At 51.5% G+C, this 26,393-nt stretch overlaps 10 protein-coding genes across 10 annotated transcripts; 7 read left to right on the forward strand and 3 right to left on the reverse strand.

Annotated features, from left to right (window-relative positions):
* Positions 1–1,868: 1,868 nt before the first annotated feature.
* On the forward strand, positions 1,869–4,250 carry COCSADRAFT_342752 (glycoside hydrolase family 16 protein; the record flags this gene model as incomplete). The annotated part of the gene is made up of 3 exons (XM_007703636.1): positions 1,869–1,974; positions 2,084–3,747; positions 3,799–4,250. The coding sequence occupies 3 exons, from the start codon at positions 1,869–1,871 to the stop codon at positions 3,853–3,855; spliced, it is 1,827 nt and encodes a 608-aa protein (XP_007701826.1). The 3' UTR covers positions 3,856–4,250.
* Positions 4,251–4,406: 156 nt separating this feature from the next.
* COCSADRAFT_172918 (uncharacterized protein) lies at positions 4,407–6,683 on the reverse strand (the record flags this gene model as incomplete). Its single annotated transcript, XM_007703637.1, has 2 exons — positions 4,407–6,245; positions 6,318–6,683. 2 exons carry the CDS (start codon positions 6,681–6,683, stop codon positions 4,407–4,409), a joined length of 2,205 nt encoding a protein of 734 aa, XP_007701827.1.
* A 353-nt stretch (positions 6,684–7,036) lies between these two features.
* Positions 7,037–9,018, forward strand: COCSADRAFT_342754 (uncharacterized protein; the record flags this gene model as incomplete). Its single annotated transcript, XM_007703638.1, has 4 exons — positions 7,037–7,192; positions 7,231–7,603; positions 7,654–8,456; positions 8,512–9,018. The coding sequence occupies 4 exons, from the start codon at positions 7,037–7,039 to the stop codon at positions 8,548–8,550; spliced, it is 1,371 nt and encodes a 456-aa protein (XP_007701828.1). The 3' UTR covers positions 8,551–9,018.
* On the forward strand, positions 8,953–11,096 carry COCSADRAFT_94211 (uncharacterized protein; the record flags this gene model as incomplete). The annotated part of the gene is made up of 2 exons (XM_007703639.1): positions 8,953–9,906; positions 9,963–11,096. The coding sequence occupies 2 exons, from the start codon at positions 8,953–8,955 to the stop codon at positions 11,094–11,096; spliced, it is 2,088 nt and encodes a 695-aa protein (XP_007701829.1).
* Positions 11,097–12,054: 958 nt separating this feature from the next.
* COCSADRAFT_93619 (uncharacterized protein) lies at positions 12,055–13,702 on the forward strand (the record flags this gene model as incomplete). The annotated part of the gene is made up of 3 exons (XM_007703640.1): positions 12,055–12,945; positions 13,002–13,394; positions 13,448–13,702. The coding sequence occupies 3 exons, from the start codon at positions 12,055–12,057 to the stop codon at positions 13,700–13,702; spliced, it is 1,539 nt and encodes a 512-aa protein (XP_007701830.1).
* A 996-nt stretch (positions 13,703–14,698) lies between these two features.
* On the forward strand, positions 14,699–15,538 carry COCSADRAFT_38396 (uncharacterized protein). The gene has a single exon (XM_007703420.1). It carries the CDS (start codon positions 14,829–14,831, stop codon positions 15,345–15,347), a length of 519 nt encoding a protein of 172 aa, XP_007701610.1. The 5' UTR covers positions 14,699–14,828; the 3' UTR covers positions 15,348–15,538.
* Positions 15,539–15,644: 106 nt separating this feature from the next.
* On the reverse strand, positions 15,645–16,807 carry COCSADRAFT_201115 (uncharacterized protein; the record flags this gene model as incomplete). The annotated part of the gene is made up of 2 exons (XM_007703641.1): positions 15,645–16,730; positions 16,770–16,807. 2 exons carry the CDS (start codon positions 16,805–16,807, stop codon positions 15,797–15,799), a joined length of 972 nt encoding a protein of 323 aa, XP_007701831.1. The 3' UTR covers positions 15,645–15,796.
* Positions 16,808–19,647: 2,840 nt separating this feature from the next.
* Positions 19,648–21,037, forward strand: COCSADRAFT_38397 (uncharacterized protein). Its single transcript, XM_007703421.1, has one exon. The coding sequence runs from the start codon at positions 19,822–19,824 to the stop codon at positions 20,710–20,712; it is 891 nt and encodes a 296-aa protein (XP_007701611.1). The 5' UTR covers positions 19,648–19,821; the 3' UTR covers positions 20,713–21,037.
* Positions 21,038–21,772: 735 nt separating this feature from the next.
* On the reverse strand, positions 21,773–23,172 carry COCSADRAFT_94507 (uncharacterized protein; the record flags this gene model as incomplete). Its single annotated transcript, XM_007703642.1, has 2 exons — positions 21,773–22,906; positions 23,089–23,172. The coding sequence occupies 2 exons, from the start codon at positions 23,170–23,172 to the stop codon at positions 21,773–21,775; spliced, it is 1,218 nt and encodes a 405-aa protein (XP_007701832.1).
* Positions 23,173–24,034: 862 nt separating this feature from the next.
* COCSADRAFT_146269 (uncharacterized protein) lies at positions 24,035–26,294 on the forward strand. Its single transcript, XM_007703643.1, has 3 exons — positions 24,035–24,093; positions 24,192–24,276; positions 24,334–26,294. Exons 1-3 carry the CDS (start codon positions 24,091–24,093, stop codon positions 26,046–26,048), a joined length of 1,803 nt encoding a protein of 600 aa, XP_007701833.1. The 5' UTR covers positions 24,035–24,090; the 3' UTR covers positions 26,049–26,294.
* Positions 26,295–26,393: the final 99 nt, after the last annotated feature.

The raw sequence follows: 26,393 nt of genomic DNA on the forward strand, positions 1-26,393 counted from the left end.
TCTCCCGCGGCAAGATTATGGTGAAGCATGTTCCGACAGATTATATGCTCGCCGATGGACTAACAAAGGCCCTGCCAGCGAATAAATGGGAGAACTTTCTTAACCAATTAGGACTTGTTGAGAGATGCCAGGTATCACCTAGGACACTTCAGGTGAATGAAATGGAAAACTGTATTGAAGAAGCTATTAAAGGGGATGAAGATAATACGCCAGCTCCGAAGGGGTTCAAAGCTGAGGGGGTGTGTCAGAAGTAAGGCTTTAGTTGAGGCCCATGCATAAGGCCAAGGAAACAAAAGAAAAGAAAAAAGCCACAAAAAGGCGACACCTCAGGAGATAGCAAAAATGAACACCTTTTTTCATGACCCCATCATTAAAGACCCATCAAATCTGACACTTATATAAGCTTAAACTATGCGTTAGTTATCTCTAGATTCTCTTACTAAATAATTTAAAAATTCCTTACTTAATTAAAGGCTATTTTAAGCTTATCTTTACGCGTAATAAACTACTCTACTTAGTATTTATTTAAAGGCTAGCTATCTTATATATATAGTAGTTTCTCTACTATATCTACTACTTTATATAGATAGAAAGTAAATTCTTATAAGTCTAGGTTAAGAATATATTATATAATAGTTTACTCTTTAGACTTAGTTAGCTTTTAGTAATTTAGCTACGTTATAGGTTAAAAGTCAACTTCTTAAAGCCGCTAAGAGATCTACTAATAATAAACGTTATAGGCTACTATAGCGTATTAAATGCTCTTAAACTAGCCTATATAATAGGCCTAAACTACTAGAGTAAGTCTACCTTCTTACTAAGTTAATATTGCGTTCTGTTATTAAGGTATCATCTTTCGTACGTAAAGTTCGCGATGCTAAGAAAAAGTAGCACACTTAGTGATGTGGCACGCTCGGTAATAGAATACGTTAGTAGAAATTTAGTCTAGTATATTAGTTATATAAAAGATAAAGATAAGTAAAGGTGTATAACGATCTATAGACAAATGAAAGAAAAGTAGAAGAAGTAAATAAGAAAATATATTTAGAAGGAACTTATGTGTGCTCTTACCTTAAAAATAAATAGTTGCCGTTGTCTACTCACCTTCACCTTCACGGCTACTCCTGCTGCTCTCTACTCCTAGGTCTACTCAAACGCTCGACGCGCTTTCCAGGAATAAATTGCTACTCACTGTCGCTACCGCTCCACTCTTTGGATTTATACTCCCTTATCATTCAGGCTTGTTGTGCCTCCTTGCTTGTCTATACCCTTTCCGCGCCCCTCGTTGCTCACCTACGGATGCTCCTTTGACTCCTTGACTCTTCCACGGTAGATAACACAGCATCGAACTCCTCAGTCATTATCTTGCCTTCGTACAACGCCCACGGCGGTTCCCACTTGTCTTGCCACGACTCTCACTTTCTTTCCCCCCCCTACAGGGTACGTTCGACAACTCGTTAGTGATACAAACACTACGGGTATCTACCGCCTTCGGCACAAGCTGCACAACGTAGGGCGATCAGGAGTAAGACACAATCGCTAACTCCATCTATTCGCTAATCTCCCTAGGAACGGAAACGACCCATGGCATCTATATCGAGACATAACCAACCAGTGCGGGACATTGAAGGGCTCAGGCGAACACGCTCGACTGTAGGTGTAGAGGGAGAAGCTACAATAATGGAGAGAGCGACAGGGGATCAGAGCAGGTCGGTGTTGGCAGAGCAACCATCGCCATCCATACTACTACTACCCTTTGCCCCTGCTGTATCCTCGCCACTCAATCCCACAAGACTCAGGCCAGCAAGTCCGGTACAGTCGAGCGACAGGGCGCAGACCGAGTCTGATTCTGCACAAATAGCCTCGCCATGGCCTCACTTGCGATTTCCGCCTCGTCTATATCTGCGATCAAAGACAAGAAGTACACCAGACCTCCACACTCAAGTATCACGCTTTCCCAGCACACCACTCACAGTAAACGACTTGGGAACCGATTACACGCGGTACTTTAAGCCTTTCTCAGATGGCACCAAAACTCCCATTCGTAGCTGGAGGGCTTCTATCTCAGAGAGGTGGCCCCAAGCCAAGCTCGCCCTCTCCACCCCACCGCCACGAGTTCCATCCACCACCCTCTTTCTCACACCTGTTGCTCCCGATACAGGAGCCTCTCAAGGTTCAAGTACTTTATACGATGTAGAGAAGAATTTGTCTTTTGTGGATGACCGTTTGGTTGCACCCTACGAAGAAAAGGGAATGGCATCCTGGCCATTGGTATGCGATCAAGAAGAACCCGACGACGAAATGCATATGCCTCGCGATGATGATGACATACGATTTAGACCAATGATACGGGATCATTTCACCAAGGACAGCGTCGTCTCCACCATCGGACTGACCCTTATGATGTCTGGGCTGATGTTCATATTTGTCGGATTACCCGTCCTCTCTGCTGTGGGTCTCATTGATTATAATTCGGCATACGGTATGCCACTGAGTATGTTCCCCTACTATTGGATACCTCATACCTGGGCCACAGTGAACAACAGACAATACCCACTGCTGGTTAACATGAGAAAAGGTCTGATCGACCCTGACACGCCCAAGACTGTGAAGACGAGAAAGGGCGAATACGGTGATGATTATATACTGGTATTTAGCGACGAATTCAACGAGAACGGCCGGTCATTCTATGAAGGAGATGATCCTTACTTCTTCGCCCCCAACATCTGGTATGGAGCCACACAAGACCTAGAGTGGTATGACGCCGATGCTGTGACCACTAGTCAGGGATCACTTCAGATACGCTTGGAAGAGTTCTTCAACCATGATCTCAAATTCAAGTCTGGCATGTTGAATAGCTGGAACCAATTGTGCTTTAAAGGGGGCATCTTTGAGGTTTCGGTATCCTTGCCTGGGCCGGCAGGTGTTCAAGGACTTTGGCCTGGTGCATGGACAATGGGCAATCTTGGTCGACCCGGATATCTAAGTACCACAGACGGACTATGGCCCTATACTTATCAGGCGTGTGATGCTGGCATCACACCCAATCAGTCCAGCCCTGATGGTTTGTCTCACCTGCCTGGCCAACGACTTCCATCATGTACCTGTCCAGGTGAAGATCATCCCACACCTGGAACCGGAAGAGGTGCGCCAGAAATCGACATCATTGAAGCAGGAGCTTTCTCAGGCTACCCAGGACCTCAGGGATTACCCATAGCAACGCAAAGTTACCAAGTTGCCCCGTTCGATATCAACTACTACCCAAACTATAACTTCACGGCGTTTCCAGACCTGACTTTGAGTGGGTTGAATACGTATACCGGTGGTCCCTTCCAGCAGGCCATCTCTGCGACTACAGTGCTCAACAAAGACTGGTACGACAATAAGCAATACCAGCGCTTCTCTTTTGAATATGTGCCTGGACAGGGCAAAGAGGCCTACATATTGTGGAAAGTAGGCGACCAGACAATGTTCACGATGGATGGCCGGGCGATTGGAGCCAATGGCAACATACAAGCCCGTCAGATATCGGAAGAACCCATGTCACTGATTCTCAATCTCGGTTTCAGTAATTCGTGGACGTATATCGACTGGAAGAACTTGGTGTTTCCGACAACAATGCATGTCGACTATGTGAGATGGTATCAGAAGAAGAGCGAGAAAATGGTGACGTGCGATCCTCCAGGTTTCGAAACGACAGAGTATATTGAAAAGCATGCAAAAGCCTACCAAAACCTAAACTACACTGTAAGAGTCTAGTAGAGTGGTGCCGAGAGACGAGTGACTAATGCGAATCAGTTGTGGGACCAAACGGGCTATGCCTGGCCCAAACACAGGCTCAACAGCGAGTGCTGATGATCCAAGGTCTTTCTTTTGCGATCACGTCCGCAACGAATGCATACCTACTGTACATTTTTCTTTTCTCGACGGTTCATAGACGTGCCGGCTGCGTGTCACTACATGATAGCCGGGTGCCCCTTTCCTCTGTTGAATCATGCGGCTGTATCTTAGAGGAGTGGGACACTGGCGGTATTTAGGCAACATGTGCTGATTATTGTATATGAGGCGGTGTGCGAATACCTTTTGCAGCGACATGAGAATAATGGTCTATGTTAATGAGTGAAATTCCATGGCAAGCATATTCAGATTGAGTTTTGTTGCGGAAGTAATTCAACGAAAGTACCACTACATATTTGGAACAATGAAATAGGCCACCGAGATCCTGTCTTGTGTTTATTCTGTGACCTTTTGTGAATCAGTGTAACGTCAACATGCCAATGTTTGATTGAGACAATGACTAGGTTTGATCAAGTCTACAAATGTGCCTAAGTCCTGTTCATATCGGAGCATTGACTACTATTCGCAATCCTTGTCATTTAATGAAAGAACCAGTTTACTATGTAGACTCACGCCGTACTCCCACTGTTGAATACTTTGCCAAAGGCGTCACCTTCTTCCATACTGAGCCCTTCATCCAAGATGTCATGCGCCATGTTGACAACCTCGTCCTCGATGCCGGACTCCAAGACCAAGCCTTCACTGAAGGCTAGCCGTGTAAGGGCAACAAGATATGCATGCTGTCCGCCCAGTGTGTTGACCAGCTTGGTCTTGATGTCGAATTTAGGATTCGATGTGGCTAAGTGGTGGATGAGCTTCATGGTTGCGTTGATGGAATTCACCTTGTAGTCTTGGGTGGGTGCAATTGGATGGGGGTATATGCTTGTTATACAATGGTCGAGGTATTTGATGAGCCGACCAATACACAGTCGGTTTTGTGCTAAGCGACAGGACCCATATTCAAATATGGAAAACTGCGTGAGTACCGAGAGGACAAGGAGGCGCAGGTCCCATAGCTCGGCCTCGGACACTGGTATGGTGTATGTAGGCGATGCGGCAGGATCCGGCACAGGCTTGGGTGTCTCAGTAAAGAGGTTGGTGAGACGATTGATTAGAGCGTCTTCATTGTTTGCTTGGTTATCTGCAGCGGGATCTGCTGTATTAATGGGTCCAACCGAGGTGGTGAGAGCAGATGTGCCCAATATGCGTAACATGATAGTCATCTGCTCTACAGGCTGCTCTTTGACTAGGAGCATTAACGTAAAACTAGAGGGTATTGCTTGCCACAAGCGGACGATAGCTCCGGGATCTGATGAGGACAGACAGCTAGTTGCTACTAAATAGAGCAGCTCAAGACAGTCCTCCACATCAATGCAGGCAGCAATTTGGCGCTGTTTTGGTGAGTACAGATCTGCGATTGCCTTGTCACCCCCCCTGGCTGCTTTGGATATGGGGTCAGCCACAAGATCAATAGAAGCAATGATGAGTGGAACAATGCGTTGGGCAATCTCTACAGTAGTCTCGACTGGCTCGCATGCGAGGATAAAATGTAGCGCGTCGAGGATTATCGGAGTAGGGGCGTAGTACTTTTCGGTTTGACATCTTTTCCAGAGGTCGAGAAAGACATGGCACAGGTGCAAGGCCAACTCATGGACATTATCGATAGTCATGTTTGCTAGCGCATCGTACACAATCGACGACAATTTCTTGGTGGGGCTGGAGGGAAAGGCATACTTGGTCAGTGCCTCAAGGACGCGGTCTGTGCCAATGGAGGACGGATGGGAAAGCAGGCGGTGCAATAGGGCGAATCGACGGTCGTCGTGTCTGAAGTGCTGCAGCAGTGCCGTATCTATCTTGACTTGGGCTACTAACGACGGTTCCCGCTCCTTGGGTCGGCTACGCGGCCCGCTCAGCTGTAGGGCAGGTAGTGGAAGGGGACTTTGGTCAATGACATGTCGTTTGCGCTTCCCGGCCTTGGGGGTGGCAGTCTTTGGTCTGTCGCGATGTCTGGATGGGGATGCCATGACCACGTCGTCATCGTCGAAGCCGTCGGCTAGCGGGCCTCTTGTCGGGTGTGCTCCCCTGGGCATGCCTGCAGGACTGCCGGGTGGCAGGGTTGCCGTTGGTTTAGAGGGCACAATCCTTGCTGTTCTACGTGGGATGCCAGCCTCGCGCGCCTCATACTGGTGGAACATGGTGTCTGTCTGGGCCGACTCTGCCTCGCGGCGCAGACTGTCCATCTCGGCGCGTAGCCTGGCCAGCTCTGTGCCATGGGTGTGTTGCTGATCGGCCAGCTGACGCTCGTATCGTTTGGTTTCAATGTCATGGCGTCTTCGAAGGATTTCAGCTTCACCTGACTTGGTCTGCAGCTTTTCCCTGAGCGCGTTGGCCTCTCGTGTCTGGCGAGCCTTGTCTTGCTCCAACTGCGGGCATCAGCAGGGTCGGGGGAGCACGCGGGTGGTGCACAAAGGGTATCGCACCTGGGTGATGCGCTGGAGCAGGTGGTGGGAGTCAGACTGCTGGTCGCCGTCGTCGTAGTCGTCGTCGGCGTACGAATAGTCGGCGTGCTGGGGCTGTGAAGGCAGCGGCGCCTGGGTCGTCACCACCCAGGGCGAGGCAGGCGGCGGGCCAGAGGCATCGTTCAGGTCGATAAGCTCTGCGCCGTCATCGTCGTCGTCGAGGCCATAGTCAGAGGCGGGTGCAGGGCGGCCAGGGTGGTATGCGTGCTGGGGGTGCTGTGTGGCGCGCAGGGCATTGGCCTCGAGGTGATGCAGCGTGTTTGCAGGAAGGTGGTCGAGGTCGTCATCGTCGAAGCCGTAGTCGTCGTCGTCGTCTTGGTCGGGCATGGTGGCTCCATCGGGGCTAGAGTTGGAGTGGCTGGGCTGGGGCGTATGCTTGGTCGTGGTGGCATTAGGCTGTCGTCGCTAAACGGAGGAGCAGCCATGACGTCTGTCCGTTGTGACTTGTCCGCCGCAATTTCACAGCCTGCCTACTAGTAATAGTCAAACCCTCCCTCGCACGCCTGGCCCACCACCGCGCCCTCGACCACCCCGCCGTCGCATTTACCACACGACGACACCCACCACAAACTCGACACCCACGCCCCCCGTCATCACCACCATCGCCATCACCGCCCCCAGCTCCTCGCTGCAAGCTCCCATATAGCTGCTGCTGCCATCACCACCCGCCCGCGCTCACCATGGCGCGCCCTCGCAAGGACGTCAAGTTCCAGCATCAAACGCGCAGTGCCAGCAATGGCCGGGCTCGTAGGCCCTCGCAGTCTCTGTCCGAGTTCAGCGACCCCGGAAGCCCAACCACCATCAAGGAGGAAGCGGCTCCCCCAGTACGTTGGCCCGTCTCTCTCCTCCGCCCTCGCCCTGCTGACTAGCCTAGGCCCCCGAACAACCCCCCCAAACAGAGTATGAGAAGAAAAAGGCAAACTTCATCACCCGCACAATATGGACCCTCGTCATGATTGCCGCCTTCTTCTGGGCTCTCGGCGCTGGCCACCTCTTCATAATCATCATGGTCACCGCCGTCCAATGCATATCCTTCAAGGAGGTTATTGCAATCGCAAACGTGCCCAGCAAGGCCCGCAGCCTGCGCTTCACAAAGTCGCTCAACTGGTACTTTCTCGGCACCGCAATGTACTTTTTGTACGGCGAGAGCGTCATCTACTACTTCAAGCATATTTTGATGGTTGACCGGCTGCTGCTTCCTTTGGCTACTCATCACCGCTTCATCTCCTTTATGCTCTACATTATCGGTACCCAAGCCCCTTCCTTTCATTCCCTCTTATCGAGCTAACCTAGCCAGGCTTCATATTTTTCGTCTTCTCTCTCCAAAAGGGTCACTACAAGTTCCAGTTCACTCAATTCGCATGGTCCCACATGGCTCTGTTCCTGATTGTCGGACAGGCTCACTTTGTCATCAACAACATTTTTGAGGGTTTCATCTGGTTCATCCTCCCCGTGTCCATGGTCATCACAAATGACATCTTTGCCTATCTCTGCGGAATCACGTTTGGCAGGACTCCATTGATCCAAATCTCGCCTAAGAAGACCTGGGAGGGATTCCTAGGTGCCTGGTTCTTTACCGTTCTCTGGGGTATTGCCGTCACTCATTTTGTCTCCCAGTATAAGTACTTCATCTGCCCTGTCAACGACTTGGGCGCAAACATCTGGTCCGGCCTCGAGTGCAGACCCAATCCCGTCTTTGTTGCGCGCGACTATACAATTCCCTTCCTTCCCGAGGGTCTTCCATTCCCCCGCACCTTTAACATCATGCCCGTTCAGTTCCACGTCATTATGCTAGGAACCTTTGCCTCGCTCATTGCACCATTCGGTGGCTTCTTCGCCTCTGGGCTGAAGCGAACATTCAAAATCAAGGACTTCGGCGATTCCATCCCTGGACATGGCGGTATGACTGACCGCATGGACTGCCAGTTCATCATGGGATCCATTGCATTCTTCTACTACTCGAGTTTTATTGCTGTCCACCACACAACTGTCGGCGGTGTGATTGAGTCTGCCATTACTGGACTTACCTACGAGGAGCAGATGGAAGTTGTTAAGATCTTGAGCAAGCACCTGGTGAACCAGGACATAATATCACCGAAGGTATGTTTCCCCTCCTGTCAAGCCCACGTCTTGCATGCTCACTTTACCGGTATAGGTGCTTGAACTTCTCTCCGAGCAAATGGTGCGGAGATAAACGCAAAATGTGGATTTAGCTTGATCATTTAATAGAGTGTTTACTGGTCCAAGAGGAGGTTTGGGGGGGAGGAATCAAATTTGGCGCTGCCAAGTAAAGGCAGCTCCAATTTCGACCGACATGGCATACGCCGTCAGCCGCAGGCGGTAGGTATTGGTAATCGGGCGCATATACCCTTTCTGCAGTCTGGCGTACACTTAAAACATGGGTTTCTTCGTGGCGCGCGTCAACGTAGCATACAAGTAGTAATATTCTTTACAATTTGCCTACTAGTAGAAGCTCGAAGCTCCTAGTGAGGTGAGGCATGACGGACGTGCGCAACCGAGGCTTCTGTGCACGGGCCTCTTCTTGCAACTCAAGTTTTGGGCCTGTTCAAATGGGCAAGGCATCACATCAACGCCAATGCCACCACGCCCATTTGTGAACGACCGATTATGGCGTTGTCTCTGTCCTGGCTTTCCGCCCAACTCGACGACAAGCGCCACGGCAGCAACATCGGCTAGACGGCTACAGCGCAATGCGACACGGAATGATGGATCAATCTACCCCCGCAACCAGTGGCGTGCCTATACTCTGTCCAACATATGTCGCGCGGCCAACGAGTCCTTCTTCTCACAGCCCGGCGTTGCGCCAACTGGGTTCCGACCTTTTGGCGAGCAATCCTACACTCCTCGCCCCGTCAGTTCGCGGCAAAAGCCTTCGCTCGCTCAGCTTCCAACCGACCTTCTCTATGACCATGCCCGCGCCGAGGGCGCCAAAGGCCATTGGGACGAGGTCATGAACATTTGCAGAGTGTTGATCAAGGATAGAGGAGAGCAGCCAAACAGGGAAATGTATACGGCCATACTGCATAGCTTTGTCAGTTCCAAGGATGGCACAGCCGGCAAGCTGCGCAAAGTGCTTGAAGAAATGGGATTTTGGAGTCAGACGGATGCGTCACTGTTTGGGACCCCTAGGATTGAGCTTGACGCTCGTGCGTGCGAATGTGTGCTGGAGGTGCTGGCGGTGCATCCTGACTACCTTTTGCGCTCCGAGATTCTTGAATACATGAAGTCGCGCTGGCTCACCCTTTCCACTCGTGGGCATAACTTTGTCGTGGCGGGGTTGTTGCGAGAGCGCCATTTCGAACAGGCGCTTGACACAATGGAGGACATGATAAGGAACAACATACGTGTGGAGAATTGGTTATTTGACGAGGCCATGTGGATTCTATTGGAATTCAGAGAAGTGGAAGAGGCTTTCTATGTTCTGGGCCTCAAAGAAACAGTGCAAAACAAAGGCAGTAGCACGGGGACTGCCAAGGTGAGTGATGCGCTCTTGGGCGCATTGCTGGACGCGGCGGCAGAGGGTCAGCTTGTATGTGTAACACAAATCCGACAATCAACTCATCGTACAATGCTGATGCCGCGCAGCACGAAGAAACAGTCAAAGTGTGGATGACTCAAGTTCAACCGGGCTACCTGAAACCAGGCACTGGCACCTGCATGTCTGTTCTTGCACTTGCTTCTCACCACGGAGACGTCGAACTTGCCACCGACGTCTTTCGCCTGCTTACGGAACGGGAAACCACTTTTACGACTCACCACTACGAACTCATCATGTCTACTCATCTACAAGCTAATGATGTTGAGGCTGCTCTATCCGTGATTCTCATCATGGTAGATGCCAACGTCAAGGTCAATGCTGCAACGTGCCAGCCACTGTACCATTACTTGTCTGTTGATACAGGTGATGGGGCTAGCCGCTCATTGGAAGCTTTTGCCCTCCTCCAAGACTTTGAGGCTGCTGGCCGCAGAGTGCCCACAGCGGCGGTGAATGCGTGCATCCAGGCTAGTCTTGCCCTGGGTCGCCTTGAGGAGGCGATTGAGATATACAAAGCTCTTCATACCGTTTCACGCGCGGGGCCCAACACCAATACATTCAACATTCTCTTCAAGGGCTGCCACAAGTTTGTACGCAAGGAACTGGCGATGTTCTTGGCAAACGAGATGATGCAGCTTGGGCTGATACCTGATCGTATTACTTACGATCGGCTCCTACTGGTCTGCCTACGATGTGGCGACCTGGAAGATGCGCTGCTATATTATGAGGAGATGCTGTCGTCGAGCGACAGTGACGCGCCGATGAAGCCCCGAAAGAAGACTTGGGAACTTCTCATACACGCTTGTGTGGAAAAGGGTGACGAGAGAGCAGTTGCGCTTCTTAACGAGTACAAACGAGAGATTAATGAGCCCCGCATGTCAGTGGAGAAGGCCGTTTTCGACCGTTTCGAGTATGGTATTCTGCCGATGCCCAGAGCATCTGGAGAGGGAGGCATCGAGTCTGGTCGATTCTATGATGTGGGAAATCAACACGTCAGGCCAGCGGCAGAGGTGACACAAACCCCAGGACTCGGTGCCGACACAGGACAATCGGGGGCAAAAGACGGGTTTTTGCACCAAGGCAACGAGGCCGGTGCGAATACGGAAGCGGACTTGAAGGAGAGCGCCGATCTTGAGGGCGCACAGTCCACTGCAGCAGCTAGCAAAGACACAAGACCATCCTAAGAGGGAAGGAAGCGCGCGAACCTTTTGGACGGCCCAGTAGCTTGATAAGTGCCGGGGGCTATGATTAAATAGATGGTATTCACCGGATTCGCTAACAGACTGACTTAGTGTGCTGGCGCTGCACCAGTATACATGGTGTTTAAGTGTAGTCGTATCGCCATGTCCACGGTGAGCGTGGGGGGAGGGGCTGGCGTATACGTTGCAGCGCCGATAATAAGTATGTACATACGTGCGCGTGGGGTCATGACATATCGAGGCCGGGCGGTCTGGCGCTGATTATTCACGACATGCAAACTCCTCCTCGCACGAGCTTGCTATCTCTCAACCATTGCCATACAGGCCGCGCACGGCTGCTGTGGGGTGGGGAGAGGCGGAGGAAGACAGCTGCCGAGGCCGCTGGCGTCGACGAATAGGAGGCTAGGCAAATCAAGGTTTTCAAGCAAACTAGCTCCCTCTTGGAGAAGCTTAACTCCTACCGCAGAGCCGCAGCCTCAACCGCTCCACTGCACGCCTCAACTTTGACAATAGCGTTGCGGCCTTTTCCAGGATCCTGCTTCCTAGCCGCTCGATCCGATACCACCCAAGCCGAACTATTGCCGTCGACGCGCCCTGTCTTTTTTTTCCTTGCTGGCCTGCTTTCAAATGCCGTAGATGCCGACTCCACACTGGCAACGCGGGCGTCACTCTTCCGACCGGTGTGTATGGGGTTATGCCTGAAACGGCCATCGGAGCCTGCTAGGACGTTGCATCTCCGGTGTTTGGTTTGACCCCAAGATGTGGGGACTGAAATGTCGAATTATGCACTGACTGGAGTCTCCATGATGGCACCCACACGACGGTATAGGCATTGTGGGGAATGGTTCTGGAGTACAAGTAGGGACCTCTCTCCCGACCCCTTCTTCTCGTGCAGTCCCTTCTTTCCCCCCTTGTACCTTGACCCCTTCCATCTTCGATCACAATGGGACTCAGTGGCAAAACCCTCCAGACGGCCCAGCTTTTGCTCGTTGTCCTACCGGCCTTTGTGCTGTTCGGGTACAACCAGTCCGGTGTAGGTGGTCTCCTCTCCCTCCGGGACTGGAACGACCACTTCCCCGAAATCAACACCATCGACACCCATGGCGCTGAGAAGAGCAGTAACTCTACCAAGCAAGGTGCAGTCGTTGCTAGTTTTACCATCGGTGCCCTCTTTGGTGCTCTATCCTGTTCCTGGATCGGAGACTACCTCGGGCGACGGAAGCTCATCTTCTTGGCTGCAGGTCTGACGCTTATTGGCGAGATACTACAATGCACCAGCTTCCAGCTTGCCCAATTCGTTGTCGGTCGCTTCATCCTTGGGTGGGGCGTGGGTGCTCTGAGCGCCACAGTCCCAGTCTGGCAATCCGAGTGTTCATCGTCTGCCAACCGTGGTAAGCACGTCGTACTGGACGGATGCTTCATCTCTCTGGGCTACCTCCTCGAAGCCTGGATCAACTTGGGTTTCTTCGAACAAGACAATCTGCCCTTGCAATGGCGCATTCCTCTCGCTATCCCCACTGTCATTTCGGTCATTCCCATGTTGGCGGTATTCAGCATTCCTGAATCACCTCGCTGGCTTGTAGCAAAGGGCCATGTCGAAGACGCTCGTGTCAGTCTGTCCAGCTTCAAGGGTCTGGATCTGCACGACCCTGAGATCACTGCCGAGATTACTGGCATTGAGATTACGCTCGAGGAAACCGGCCGCAGCGCAGCAAAGATGAGCGACATCTTCACCATGGGCGAAGACAAGCTATTCTACCGCTTTGCACTCTGCATTTTCCTCCAATTCTTGCAGCAGATGTGTGGCAGCAACCTCATCTCCACCTACTCAACTGTAAGCTCTGTCAGTTCAATCTTATTCATGATCATCGTACCAATTTATTTCTGTAGATCATCTTCCAGCAGGGTCTAGGCCTCAACAGTGAAACCTCGCGCATCCTGTCCGGCGGCGCGTTGACCTGGAAATTCCTTTCCTGCTTTGTCGCCTTCTTCACCATTGACCGCTTTGGACGTCGCAAGCTCTTCATGTTCAGCGGCGCCGGCATGGCCTCTTGTATGTTGGCACTAGCCATCGCATCCAGCTTCCCCAAGACGAACCAATCTGCCCAAATTGCCTCTGCATTCTTCGTCTTCCTCTTCAACTTCTTCATCCCTATCGGCTTCCTTGGCGCAAATTTCTTGTATTGCACCGAAGTTGCGCCAACCCGGCTCCGCGTGCCCATGGCTGGTATCTCAACTGCGAACCATTGGCTTTGGAACTTTGTGGTCAACATGGTCACTCCTGTACGTACATGTCTTCTGTTGATATCTTGATTTCTGCTAACGCGCAATACCAGGTCGCGATTGAGACCATTGGATGGAAATATTACCTCGTTTTCCTTATCATCTCCGCGATCATTCTCCCCGTAGTCTACTTTGGCTACCCCGAGACCATGGGTCGTAGCTTGGAGGAGCTTGAAGTCATGTTCACAGAGGGCAAGAGCATTCCTGCCATCGTTAGCATGTCGCGTAAGCCTTTTACCGGCAGCATTGTGCCTGAGGACAAGCTTGAGAAGATGGACAAGAATGTTAGCGAGGAGGAATTTGTATGAGGCTGCTATGGCTAGATTGACATTTTCCACGTTGAGTGAAGCTTGTAGCTTTTTGTATATACAAGACGAGTATCTGAAGACTAGCTACGCTACGATATTATGATGAATGGAAGAAATGAACGACTTATGTTTAAGTGTTGGACCCATGTGAGATACTACCTCTGGCCTGTATGTGAATGCTTTCCAGAATTTGGACTACTTGCGTTTTACAGTATTTTCAGCTCTAGGTGTGAAGCTGAGGGTCAACTGACAATGTACAAATGTTATCTACATGCACACCCCGCTCATTGAATTCACAAGCTTTCCCCACGGAAACTAAAATCTCGAGGCTTCCTGGTTAGGACACATATTTTAGCGCTCGCGAAGATGCAAGGGACACTGGGGGCTCAGCCGTTTTGACAATCCTATGATCCCTTCCGTGCACCCACAGCCCCCAATCGTCTACCACTTTCTTGTCCAAGCTTAAGCTTTAGATGTCTAGGATACGGAAACTTGGGACTCGGAAGTCTGGCCCGTCATTGTGATTGGCTCGGAATGCGCCATTTGATCGGCAGCAACCGGGGCGGAGAGAAAAGACGCTAAGTTCAGCCACCAACATCACATTCCCCCGCGTTCTGTATGTACTGTAGATCACTGTGGTCTAGCCAACCTCCAAGGCGCATAGTAAGTCACAGTGCGTAGGTGGAGAGCAAAACATGCAGTGATGTGAGTGGATGGAAAAACCTATTACGGCTGTTAATCGTTGTGGTATACATGACCACTTTTGCAATACCATCTTCAGCAATGCCACGTATGTGACGCAGCGCAGGTATCCTATATTGGAGTAGTGGGTGAGGTGGCTGTGTATTTTGGGCATTGGGGCGCAGCGCTTTGAGTTGCAAGGCTTAGAAACACCCATGTGATGAGGTCATAGCTGGATAGTGTGGGTGAAGGTAGGCCGGGGACCGGAGTACATATATACATATATTTAAGGCTGAAGATATGAGGTCATCAGGTAATTTCTCTTAAAAAAAGACATTTACACTAGTACATGCCTCTAGACGTTTACCATACTCCAAGCCTTGAAGTATATATTTGTCTTCATCCAGTTCCAATCCAACAGCATACTGCACTACCCACAAACAGTATGACCTCGGCAAAGTCCAAAGCCAGTGAAAGCGGCACATCAAAGAACGACACGGCAGATACACCCCCGGCCTACGATGGCTCCTCCACCTCCGATCCACCACCAACCTACGAAACAGTCGGACACGCCCTAACAGCCCTCTCCCAAGGCGACCCAGACGAGTACATCACAGTACCATTTGTAACCCGAACCGTGGGCTTCAGCATTCACAACTTCAACCCCTTTTCGCACAAGCAAGGCGAGGTCCGCCAGTCGATTGTGACGCGCCGGATGAAGCGCTCGCAGTACCTCGCCCACTACGTCAAGGACACGAACGGCAACTTTGTCGGCACCGGTCGTCCGGCGGTAGATGCGGCGCTCGTATTTGTGCCGGGCAAGAGTAGCCCCGAGGACTTGCTGCGCCAATTTAATGAGGTGGCGCTCAAGGTGCAGAGGGTTAGGGGCGACGGTATTGGTGAATGGGGAAAGCCGTTGCAGGATAATCATACAGGACATGGCGGGGGCGGAATGGCTATGTAGGGTTTGTAGTGTGGAACGTGTGCGGGTCTTTGTTCTGTTTTTCGATTCGAAGGGAGTTGTTTGTGCGTTGGCAGAATTGAGCGGTTTGTTGTAGTTATTGTAAGGTGGTGAATAAGATTCTCAATGTGAATATGTAAAGAGTTCTGAAAGTCATTTAGCTTGTAACAATTCTCAGAAGTATTCTACAGTGATTTGTGAATCGACTATTATGATGTTTCAATGTTGGCTATTCAATGACCGGACGTCCATGTACATCATACGATATCATTGTGTGATGCAACATCAAGTAGATTACCAGTTGGCAAGCTCTTCATAGCCGAAACCTTGAGTAGAATTGACTTTCTTATCCCTCACTTAAAGTTCAGAGATGAGGCCAAAATTGTATATTTCGGCTGTGACGTGCGAGTGATGCAGGACAATCCAATCCAGTTTCTGATTCAACTCGACCTCTAGTAGTAACCTTTGTCATCCCAAGGACTTCTCCTCTTAGCCCATTCTTCAATAGGGGTAAGCTCAACACCCAGTTCACTAATGATAGGCTTCATATCGATGTTGAACGGCTCATCTTCTGCCTCATTGTAGTACGTATACGCCTTGGACATCTGACTCACCACCGTCTCCGTCTCCAGCCCTCTTCCCTGCATTGTCTTGCTAATCTTGTCACAAAAATCTGACACAGTCTGATTTTCGTAGCTCAGCTCCTTACCCCAGGCTCTCGATAGTTTCTCTGTGAGTTGAGAAAGCACAACAGTTTCAGGTCCGCCAATAGGAATGTCGCGTCCGGCAAGTTCCGGTCTATGCATGGCAGCCATCATAATTTGTGCGACATCATGATGGCAGATCCATGAGACGCGAAGGTCTGGCTTGTGGCAGTAGACGACGGTCTGTCGGTCGCGGATTGGAGGCAAAGCCCAGCCTTCGAGAAGATTGTCAAGGTAAACCACGGGCTCAATGCTGATTACCGGGACATGCTCCCGTAATAAGGATCTCATTACTCTTCGATCATCCTGTGCTTGGATATCTTGTGGCTGCTTGGGAACCGGCATGCTGGTATTGAAAAGTATCAGAGGAACCTTGGCTTTCTTCGCAGCTTCGCCGATGTCTCTTGCAGCGGCGATGATGGGTTCGGACCTGTTGAAAGAAGTTGATGGCAGGTTGAGGAACACTCGGTCTGCGTCTTGAAGTGCCTTTTCAATGAAAGTTTTTTTGGAAAAATCTGCAGCAAATGTTTCGACAGGCTTTCCGTCAACGTGTAGCGGTTGAGGGTTGCGACTGACTGCAACCACAGAATGGCCTGCTTGCGCGAGGGCGTGGACTTGGTGGCGGCCCTGAACGCCGGAAGCTCCAAATACGACGACACGCATCACAACTGCGTTTTTTATTCTTCAGCTTTGTTGAGAGGTGTTGAGTTATCTCACATACAGCCGTCTTGGTTGTGCTGTTGTATTTGTTAGCGTCATTCGAAGCGGAGAGACAGCGGAGTTGATCAGCCGCCACGGAAAATCATATCCGCGTTGCGCTTGATGGTGGCCGTCAATTTCAGTATATCTTTCATTGCTGCCCATTTAACTCTCAACTCGCAGATGAAATTTTTGTTTGCTGCTTGGCTGATTTCCTTGTTGATGATTGTTGCGTCATTGCGTTCCCAGGACACCCGTGGAATCCGGGGTGTAGCATGCCTCTCCAAATTTGCTCACAGACCATCCAATCATCTAGAACAGCTATGCAGAAGTGGGCTGACCGTCTGTGTTTTGTATGATGTTGCGTCGCTGATCATCGAATAAACTTAGAGACGGCAGAAAGGGATAGAGAATGGGGAGCAACGTAGATGTTTAAACACATAGCTACCCGATTGTGTGATCGCTCTCGTATTTCCCCAACTTGACCATAAACGACGAAAGACCTTTAGATCTCAGTCTAGCCTTATCTAGTTAGTTGTAGCATCTATCCCACGTGGCACTGGTTTCTAAATTGCACTGCAGGACGTTCGGGGGCACCGTCCGGCCGTTATCACAGAGTCTCTGTTCTAGCAAGGCTGCCCAGAGATGTGGCTGTGTCGTCCACATTACCTTCGGTTATCTCACCCTTCTGTTGGCGACTTATTCCACAGGCAATATTGGTTTGAGGTACGCGAAACTCCAAGACCGAAGGAACATAGTTCTCGGGTCACTGACGTCGAAACTGTGGCTCGCTGAACAAAGGCAGGTAAAATGAATTTCTCTTTTTGCTCAAAAGTCCACGCATGCAGAACTCAACCCATCAAAAAGACAAGCACGGTAGTAGCGCACGTATTACCTATATACAGAACCTTACAAAGGCGACCAGATAATGGCATGAGTGGTGGCACTTGGGTTGAGTTTTCGGAAAAGGCCGAGGATTAGAGCTGAAGAAGGTAAATGGCTAGTTGCAATGAACAAGTACCCAAAGCATGGGGCTGACCCCAGTCACATGCTTGGACTCTAATGCTGGTACTAAGGTGCGACGGTACTTGGTGGTGAGCCAGTGTGTGTTGCGAAACCTAGCAGTACTTCCAGACCCAGAAACGGTTATCTTGATCGGTAGCGAACCAGGTAACCGAGCTCTTTGGTGTGAGAGTTAAGTATGGAACCTTGGTGCCGCTCTTGTCTGTGTGGTCTTACCGCGCCGCGGAGGACAAGGCCTCCTCTATTGACCAGGATGTGAGATCTTGGCGCCAGGGCTCCAGAGACAAATTCGGGTAGCCGGAACACAGCTGGAGACTGGAAAGCATTGGCTTCATAGATACATGACTCTCCATGGGCTGGTGGTGTTGAGTTTTGGAGAGCAAAAGCGCAGGTGTGCAAGCGAGAAAGGTGGACCCTACTGAAATGCCACCCCACGGTGGCAATGATGCCGCAAGAAGAAATAAATCCCTTTATCGGGTTGGAATATCGCAGGGCGGTGTCGAGTGGAAGCTTTGCTCAAGTTCATTGGAACGGCCAACCCTGTCCGACATGGAGCTGATAATGGCCGTCACTCCGAGGGGTGGCAGTGGGCTGCCAGTTTTGTGGCTCGGCATGAAGCACCAGCTGCAATATCAATTCCTCATCACATCCCGCGAAATTTAAAATGTGGATCGCCAGCTCCCACAGGGCGATGAGCTTGAGTTGTGTTGACGAGGGGTCCTGTAGAGTCGCCACTGTCGCAGCCCACAAAGGCTGGTCGCAATCTGGCGACAGGCTGTGTAGAGTACACCTCCCTCCGCCTACGGGCACTACACACGAGATGTGCACAGGCTCGTTTTGGCTTCTACATTTTGGAATGAGACTTTGCTCTGGTAGGGGAGCCCGGCATGTGCGCCAAAGAAAAAAAAGAAAAGAAACACTTCGTATGTACGTACTGGAAAGCAGCCTTTGTTGTCTAGGGAGCCGCTGTCGTTCAGCACGCGTCAGATGTGGCATTCTGACCCCATGACCGTATTTGTCGAACCCATGGTGGGAAGATTGGAGGCAGGCGATCCTACTGGTGGTTGTTTGCGTCGCTGCATTGGGCCAAAGACGGTCGCGTAGGTTGGATGCTTGCAGCAGCATCCAGAAGCCAAGAGGCAAAGTGGTTTAGGGCACAATTAACGGGCCCGTCCGTATCCACAGCGCTAGTCACCAGCAGCAGCAGCAGCAGCGGCGGGGAAGCTGGCTGCACTCCGTTCCCCTTGACAACGTTCCCTTTCTTAGCAAATTGACCAGCGTCTCGCCACTTCACTTTGGCTACCCTGCCATTGTAGACTCCCGGCGACGCGTCCAGTGTATCTGTGTATCCATCTCCTTTCGCCTTGACCAGATGCCGGAACTCGCCCCGTCAGTAACCACAGAACCCTCGCGAGCACAATGCGGTGCCAATCCACCTCAGCACATTTCTGTTTGCGCCTGCATGCCATGCGATCACTCCATGATTGGCCACGGTCAACGTAACCGTATCCACCGTGAACCCACTGTCTAATGCTGGTCATGCATGGGCAAATCTTCCGCCCCCTCATGACAATTCGTCACCCAAGTAAACCGTTGGCTGGCGTACCAGTCCCACCCGTTGGCTGGCCTCAACTCAACGCGCCCTCGGCTATTGCTAGCAAGGCCCCAACCGCACCTGCAACCCATATGCACTCAGGACAAGGGTCGCTCCTTAGAATCTGGCGCCCATGGTCCAGGCCAACCCTGACCGTAGGTGAACAGATGGGTCCCTTCCCTTGGGATGACGAAGCTTCCCGCTGCAGTGGCAATCATCCTGTGCACAGTATAGACCTTAAATTGCCTTTACCCTATTCTCCAACATACAGGGGGAAGCATACCACACAGCCAGGCATCCTCCGCTCCACTAACACCCTTGTAGTTCTGTTATCTACATAGGTCGTCATTGATTCTTGAGACTTTGCAGACGACACATTAAGCCCATTTCCACCCCTCCCCATCTGCCCGCGTTACCTTCACATAGACTTGATCCGAGTCAGTCTCGTACAGTCGATATGACGACTACTGTCATGTTTCCACCTAGCAATTCGTTTGGGGAGCCAGATCCATATGCTCGAATGTCGGGATTGCCGTTAGGTTACGTGAGCTTTTTTAGTACCTTCAACCCCGCCGGAGCGACAGAACCGACCAACCACCATATCCACGCTTCACAATACCAGAATCCTGGACAAGCACCTGTCCATGACTGGAGCTCGTCTCCTCTGTCGATAGTGCAGCCCCAGAACACACAACACACATCGGTTTCACAACCACACACCAACGCACAACCGACGTCGACAGCAAGCATCAACCCAGCCGCTCTTTCGACCCCCACTTTTACGCCTGCCAACAGACCTACTGGGTACCATGATAGCACGTCGGCTATCTCTCCATCGCAGTCCCACTTTGATACTAGCAACTCGGCATCACCAGTCAGCTTCTCCGTACCCTCTCGCCAGGACAGTCTGTACCCTAAGGAGGGTAGCAGTTTATACCCTCAAGACGACGAGACGCTCTCAAGGCGGCCCTCTATCACCACTACCACCACAACCACCACCACCGCTACCCCCACCACAACAACAACGACTGGCCGGCGAAGGCGTAACTCGGAGTACGTAGAACCAGGCTCGGCGCGGGCCATCTACCTCGAGAAGAACCGCCGGGCTGCAAGCAAGTGCCGGAGTAAACAAAAACACGAGCAAGAGCAGCTTGTCGAAAGGTCCAGGCAGTATGAGCGCAAGAACCGAATGCTCAAGGCAGAGGTAGACATGCTGCAGGCAGAGGTACGAGCTCTCAAGGACTTGCTTGGCCAACATGCGCATTGTCCAGACCAGAGGATAGCACAGTACCTGCAGATGGAAGCAAGTCGGTTAGCTTCCTCACGAGACTACCGAGCGTCGTTTTGATCAGACAGCCTGTACGCTGGGTCTTGGACCACAGCGCCATCTCTATTCTTCTTCAACTCTTTTTTCTTATATTTTTATTTATTTAGTTCAGTCAAAACGCAACTGTAGCGAGGTGGGGTTACACCTCATGGTTTGGGCGGACTAGCGTTGGGATAACATGAGTGACGCGACATGATTATGTACAAAGACAAGAAGACATGAACATTTGGGATGGCTATGAAGCGTTGATGTCGTTTGGGACGTTAGTTGGTCCTTGATAGAATCAGAGCCGACGATCGTCTGTAATATAACTTGTCAAAACCACAAAATTTTGATCTGAGCAATAATCATTGATGATTTGCTTTTCTTCCGTTCTTCTGTCAACACCCTTGTGTTACAAATCTATGCTGTTTGTAGAACTCTCCGGCTTCAAGTGGTTTAAAAAAATAAAGAGAGAGAGAACAGATCTCCAAGGATATTAGTACAGAGCGGCTTGCCAAACTTCGACTACCTAGGTGCCGTAACTAAGATGTGTCTTGATGAGAAGAATTATTGGTGGTGAAAAGAAGCAAGGAAAAACAAGGCTTCCAAGTGCTTCTTGTAATGACAAAATCGTGCCAAGTACCGAATACTCTCTTTGTCACGTCATATATAATACTGCGAGACCCAATCCAGTTACAAAGGCCATTACAGAGAGAATTCGTGAGGATTCAATGATGTGACCTTATCGTTCCAGGCAGCGCCATGAAGAATCTGATCGCCATTAAGATCCAGGCGATACTCAATCCGCCATGGCTTCCAAACTAGCGTGCGTATGGGTGTATAAGACAGGACTGTTTCAGCGAGGTGAATTTGGTGCTTAAATCATTTAAACCCACAAGTTGTGGTTCTGTAGTATCCTGCCAATCGATGGTTTTGGTAATGTTCACCGTTCACAGTTCACCTGATGATGCGTGTATGTATACGCTCGATGACACCCCTGAGGCCCTAGCGGACAGCTGGACAAAGGCAATTACCAGGAAAAGCGAGGCGGTATAGCGGCCAACCCACATGATACTACAGTGGTTTTAGTGACTGCGAATCAAGTAACTTGTGGACCGCATAGTGTGGTAGTTATGCTCCAAACCTGTGGACGAATTATTTCCCGGGGCCACTCTAGCCATTTGAGGAGATCGGGGGTTGCTGCCAACAACTGTTCTGAGGCTGCGAGTAACCACTGGGGCCATTTGCCAACCCACCACACTGGGCGACTTTGAGCCAACATGGCCACGAAGTGGGTGGTGATGATGCATGTCACGGGGTTATGGGCAGCGAGGAGTTCGAGGAAACGACTTTCCAACAGGGCGGGCCAGTAGAATAGCAGAGAGTACTCATCGCGGTCTCTAGGCAGGTGCCGGAAACGGAGCCATGTGGTGTGAAGTTCGTCAATGGCACATGTACAAGCCTCCTTGTCCTGGCTGTCTAGTAGCAATTCGGTAAGCTCCTTCAAGCGCATGATTTCCTGGGGGTTATCCTGGCTCGCCAGATTATCCAGACCCTTCAAAAGGTCTTCAGAAGGCGTGTCAGCCATGTAGGCAACGAAGGCGCTGTCTTTGATTTGATGCCAATGGGGCATGACGACAACCTTGATGCCTTGCAGCAGCATGAAGCAGTGATGAAGTGCGGCAATAGGGTCTTCGGGCTGCTGAAGCTGTGCCGAGCCGAAGTTGTACGTGAAGAGTATAGAAGACAGCATGAACATGGGCAAGACTAGCTTCACGTCTGGATTTTCCAGATTTTTCCTATACGTGTCCAATGCTCGACTGATATGGGAGTCTGCCTGGAGCAACAAGGCCTGTCGCTCGTTGGGTGCAAACAGGTATGCTTGGTGGACTGCAGACAGTGCTAGGAAGCCACGCAGGAGGAAGGGAAATTGGAAGCCCAGTTCCACAAACTCAGTCTGCCAAGCATTGCTCCGTAGGGAAGGGTTAGGATGCAGTGACTTGGCACATGACTTGATCCAGTGATGCAGTAATCGGAGGTCGGCAAGGGGCATATCAGAACCGGTGTGGCTATGAGATGCATCAGGGCTCTCGGGAAGACCATGGTCCCTGCAGGATGAGCTGACGCCAGGGCTGTGCTGGGGAGATGAGGTGTAGCTCTCTGGTATGGTTGGGAATGTACAATAAATGTCCAAGCGAACGCAGTTTGCGCAGCGTGGTCGGGCTTCGTTGCACTACAACAGAGGGTAAGCAAAAGGGAGTGAAACCGATGTGCGGTAGGCAGTGCAGTTTGGCCATGTCATAAGCAGACACGAGGATTTGCGTCGGGCATCATGTCTGGAGACTGGCAAAGTTTTGAGCAAGAGACACTGATTGGCCGGGCAGGGCAGGGGCAGGTGTCGAGCTTCACACGTACTTTTGTGTGGCGTTGCTTGCACTGGAAGCATCCCTTCCGGGACTTTGTGTGCGTCTTGCGCTTTGCGACGCGATTCTCTGTCATGGTTGCGGTGAGGGTTAAGGTGAGGGCAGTTGCTTCTTGGTAGAGGACCATGCTCGCACTCGGAGGCCAGGTTGGAGGGAGGCGATTATGTAAGCCCTCAGCCACGTGGTTGGATAGGAGAAGGTGCGGGTGCCTTTTGGTGCGCCGTCGTCCCATCTGTGCTTTGCATTTCGTCTTGTTCCACCAGATAACTACCAAGTACGGCCACTCGGAACTTGCCCGTCGGCAATATGCCCCAGATTATGTTATGCCTGTCAGTCCGTGGCCACGCGATTCCGATTTGTCAAGTCAGCCGGTGGACCGGTATGCCGGCATTGCGCCATCACCATCTAATGCTATCTCTCCGCTTGCTTACATGAATGCGGCCCTGTCTTGGTCCGGCCGGGCTCCTTGCCAGCGATTGTTACTGGGGATTATGACCGGAAACCCAACTGTTGCCATGCCATGCGCCGTTTGAATCAGACGTCTTAGTGAGGATGACCTGGTGTTTGGTGTTGTAGTAACAATGACAGGCTATACGACCGTGGTTTCGTCTGGGGCGGCATTGCGCCAATCGCATGGCCCAAGCATATGTCCGTATGGCGGTTACAGAGAGAAGGACTGGATGGTGATGATGTAGTACTAGTACATGCATGCATGCGTGAATGCACTTGTGTACTACTTGCATACTAGATGGATTTATATGTACTTACACGAATAGCGCCATGTATGTGTGTACATACTATGTATGCAGTAGTATGAATAGCAGCAGTCAGGGTTCTAGGCAGGCACCACCCGCCTAGTGTGCCGGAGCAGCCTAGGGTGACGTACCACCTTGCCGTCGCGTGCAGCGTGTGCCCGCCTGCATCCCACGGTTGCGAGTCTCGCAATGTGCCAAGCTGACTTTCTTTTCGCATACACTCCTCTCTCGCCCTAGCTATGGTACGTCTGGCATGCATGCAGCCATGTGTGCAGCCATGCATGCAGCTGTGCACCCACTGCAACTGCTTGCAACAACGACAACTAACTGTCTCGCCTAGGCGTCGCTCCTGCGACAGCTCGTCGCCGGCCCTCGCGCCAGGCATCCCGAGGCCGGCCTCGACCTATGCTATGTAACCGACAACAGTACACTCGCCACAAGACCACTGCTCTCACTCTTCATGCGCTGACCTCTTCTTGCAGTCATCGCCACTTCGGGCCCCAGTGGCACATATCCCCAGCGCGCCTATCGCAACCCGCTCGACTCCCTCGTCAAGTTTCTCGACTCCAAGCATGGCGATGACTGGGCCATATGGGAGTTCCGCGCAGAAGGTACAGGCTACCCAGACTCAGAGGTATACAATCGCGTGTACCACTATCCCTTCCCGGACCACCACCCTCCACCTTTCGCCCTCATACCCAACATCATGGCAAGCATGCGCAACTGGCTGCATGAGAAGAAAGGCCGCGTCGTTGTGGTCCACTGCAAAGCTGGCAAGGGGCGATCCGGCACAGCAAGTTGCAGCTATCTTATCAGCGAAGAAGGCTGGCCAATGCAAAAGGCGCTCGACCGCTTCACTGAGAGGCGCATGCGCCCTAACATGGGCAAAGGCGTCAGCATACCCAGCCAACTGCGCTGGATAGGCTACGTCGACCGCTGGACTAAGCATGGCAAGATCTACGTCGAGCGCCAGGTTGAGGTTCTCGAAGTACACTGCTGGGGACTCAGAGACGGGGTCAAGATCCAGATAGAGGGCTTTGTCGAGGACGGCAAACTCATCAAGAACTTTCACACCTTCACTCGAGATGAGCGCGAGATTGTGCGCGGCGAAGTCAAGACCACAGGCATGGCACAGGCCGTTCAAGAGGTCATGTATAAGAATGGCTTCGGCCCTTCAAAGACGAATGAAGGGTCTAAAAATAGCAGCACCTTGTCCTTGGAACAACAGAACAACAATGACGGCACGGCCGCTGAGCGAAAGACCTCAAGCGAGAGCCTCCCGCTAGGCACAGGCGACGTCGTCTTTCGTCCTTCGAAACGCGTAGTCCTTCCTACCAACGACATCAACATCGATGTCGAGCGCCGCAACAAGGCCGCCTTTGATCTCACCATGGTCACGGCTGTCGCTCACGTTTGGTTCAACACGTACTTTGAGGGCAATGGCCCGGAGCAGAAGGGTAACGCAGACGAATCAGGCATGTTCGAGATTTCATGGGATGCCATGGACGGCATCAAAGGCTCGTCTCGGAAAGGTACCCAAGCTTTTGAACGGATAGCTGTGGTATGGCGTGCACTGTCCGCAGATGAAGGCCGACCTGGCGTATTGATCACAGAACCAAAAGAAGGTGAGCCTGTGCGACAGGCGCAACCTGCGGATTGGAGAGGCACGCACGGCGTGGAGCCGTCCGAGGGCAAAGACCTCGGTGTCCGCAGAGCAAGTCCGACCAACACTCAATCCGATATTAGCCGGGCAAACAGCGTCAGAAGCGAAAACAAAAAGAATGTGACCATTGTCAGCGCTTCTGGTCCCAGAGACAGTGAAGACAGCGATACCAAGGATGTGCGCTCTCACGGCCCCAATGGCGAGGAAGTTCTGGCAGAGCCCAGCGACGCCAAAACATCCGCCAAAGCAGACGAGAGTGAGCCAGCGATAGCATCTACAGATGCCACGCTACCGAGCCAGATTCAAAGTAGCAGCGGCAACACCACAACGAGCAAGTCGGAGCCTCTAGACCAAGGTAGTGGGTCGCATCGCACGGGTGTGGTTAGCGAGGTGGCGAAGGATATCAAGTACCACATTTCTGGCGCAGTCTCGACTGGGGAGCTTCCCGACGGCAAGCCCGAGAGCGAGATGAAGGATGCGAAAGAGCACGGGTTAGGGCACTTGGGCTTTGGAAAGAAGAAGACGAGTTCGTGAGCACCAGAACCCATTGCGCCAACGGTACTGAGGGGTGTGCATGGCTCTGCAAATGGCCGTGTGCTCGGCTTGGGGGGCATTGCGGGGCGTTAAGGGAGGGGGGGCGGTGCTGGGGGTCAACTTGCATGAGGGCTTTCTGGGGTAGATTTGTGTGATTGGCGTCTGGTCTAGGTATCACAGCCTTTGTTACAAAGCATGTCCTGTACACGTTGCATGCGTGCCCTGGCATTCATGGGGCGTTGGGGGGGGGGGGGAGAGCATGCGCGTGTATTTACTGAAGCTTCACTATATCGCTGTTTGGTTTGTGGCGTGGACGCTGGCCTTGCTGTTTCAGATACATCCACC

The sequence above is a fragment of the Bipolaris sorokiniana genome (assembly GCF_000338995.1).
Source record: "Bipolaris sorokiniana ND90Pr unplaced genomic scaffold COCSAscaffold_10, whole genome shotgun sequence".
Taxonomy (NCBI): domain Eukaryota; kingdom Fungi; phylum Ascomycota; class Dothideomycetes; order Pleosporales; family Pleosporaceae; genus Bipolaris; species Bipolaris sorokiniana.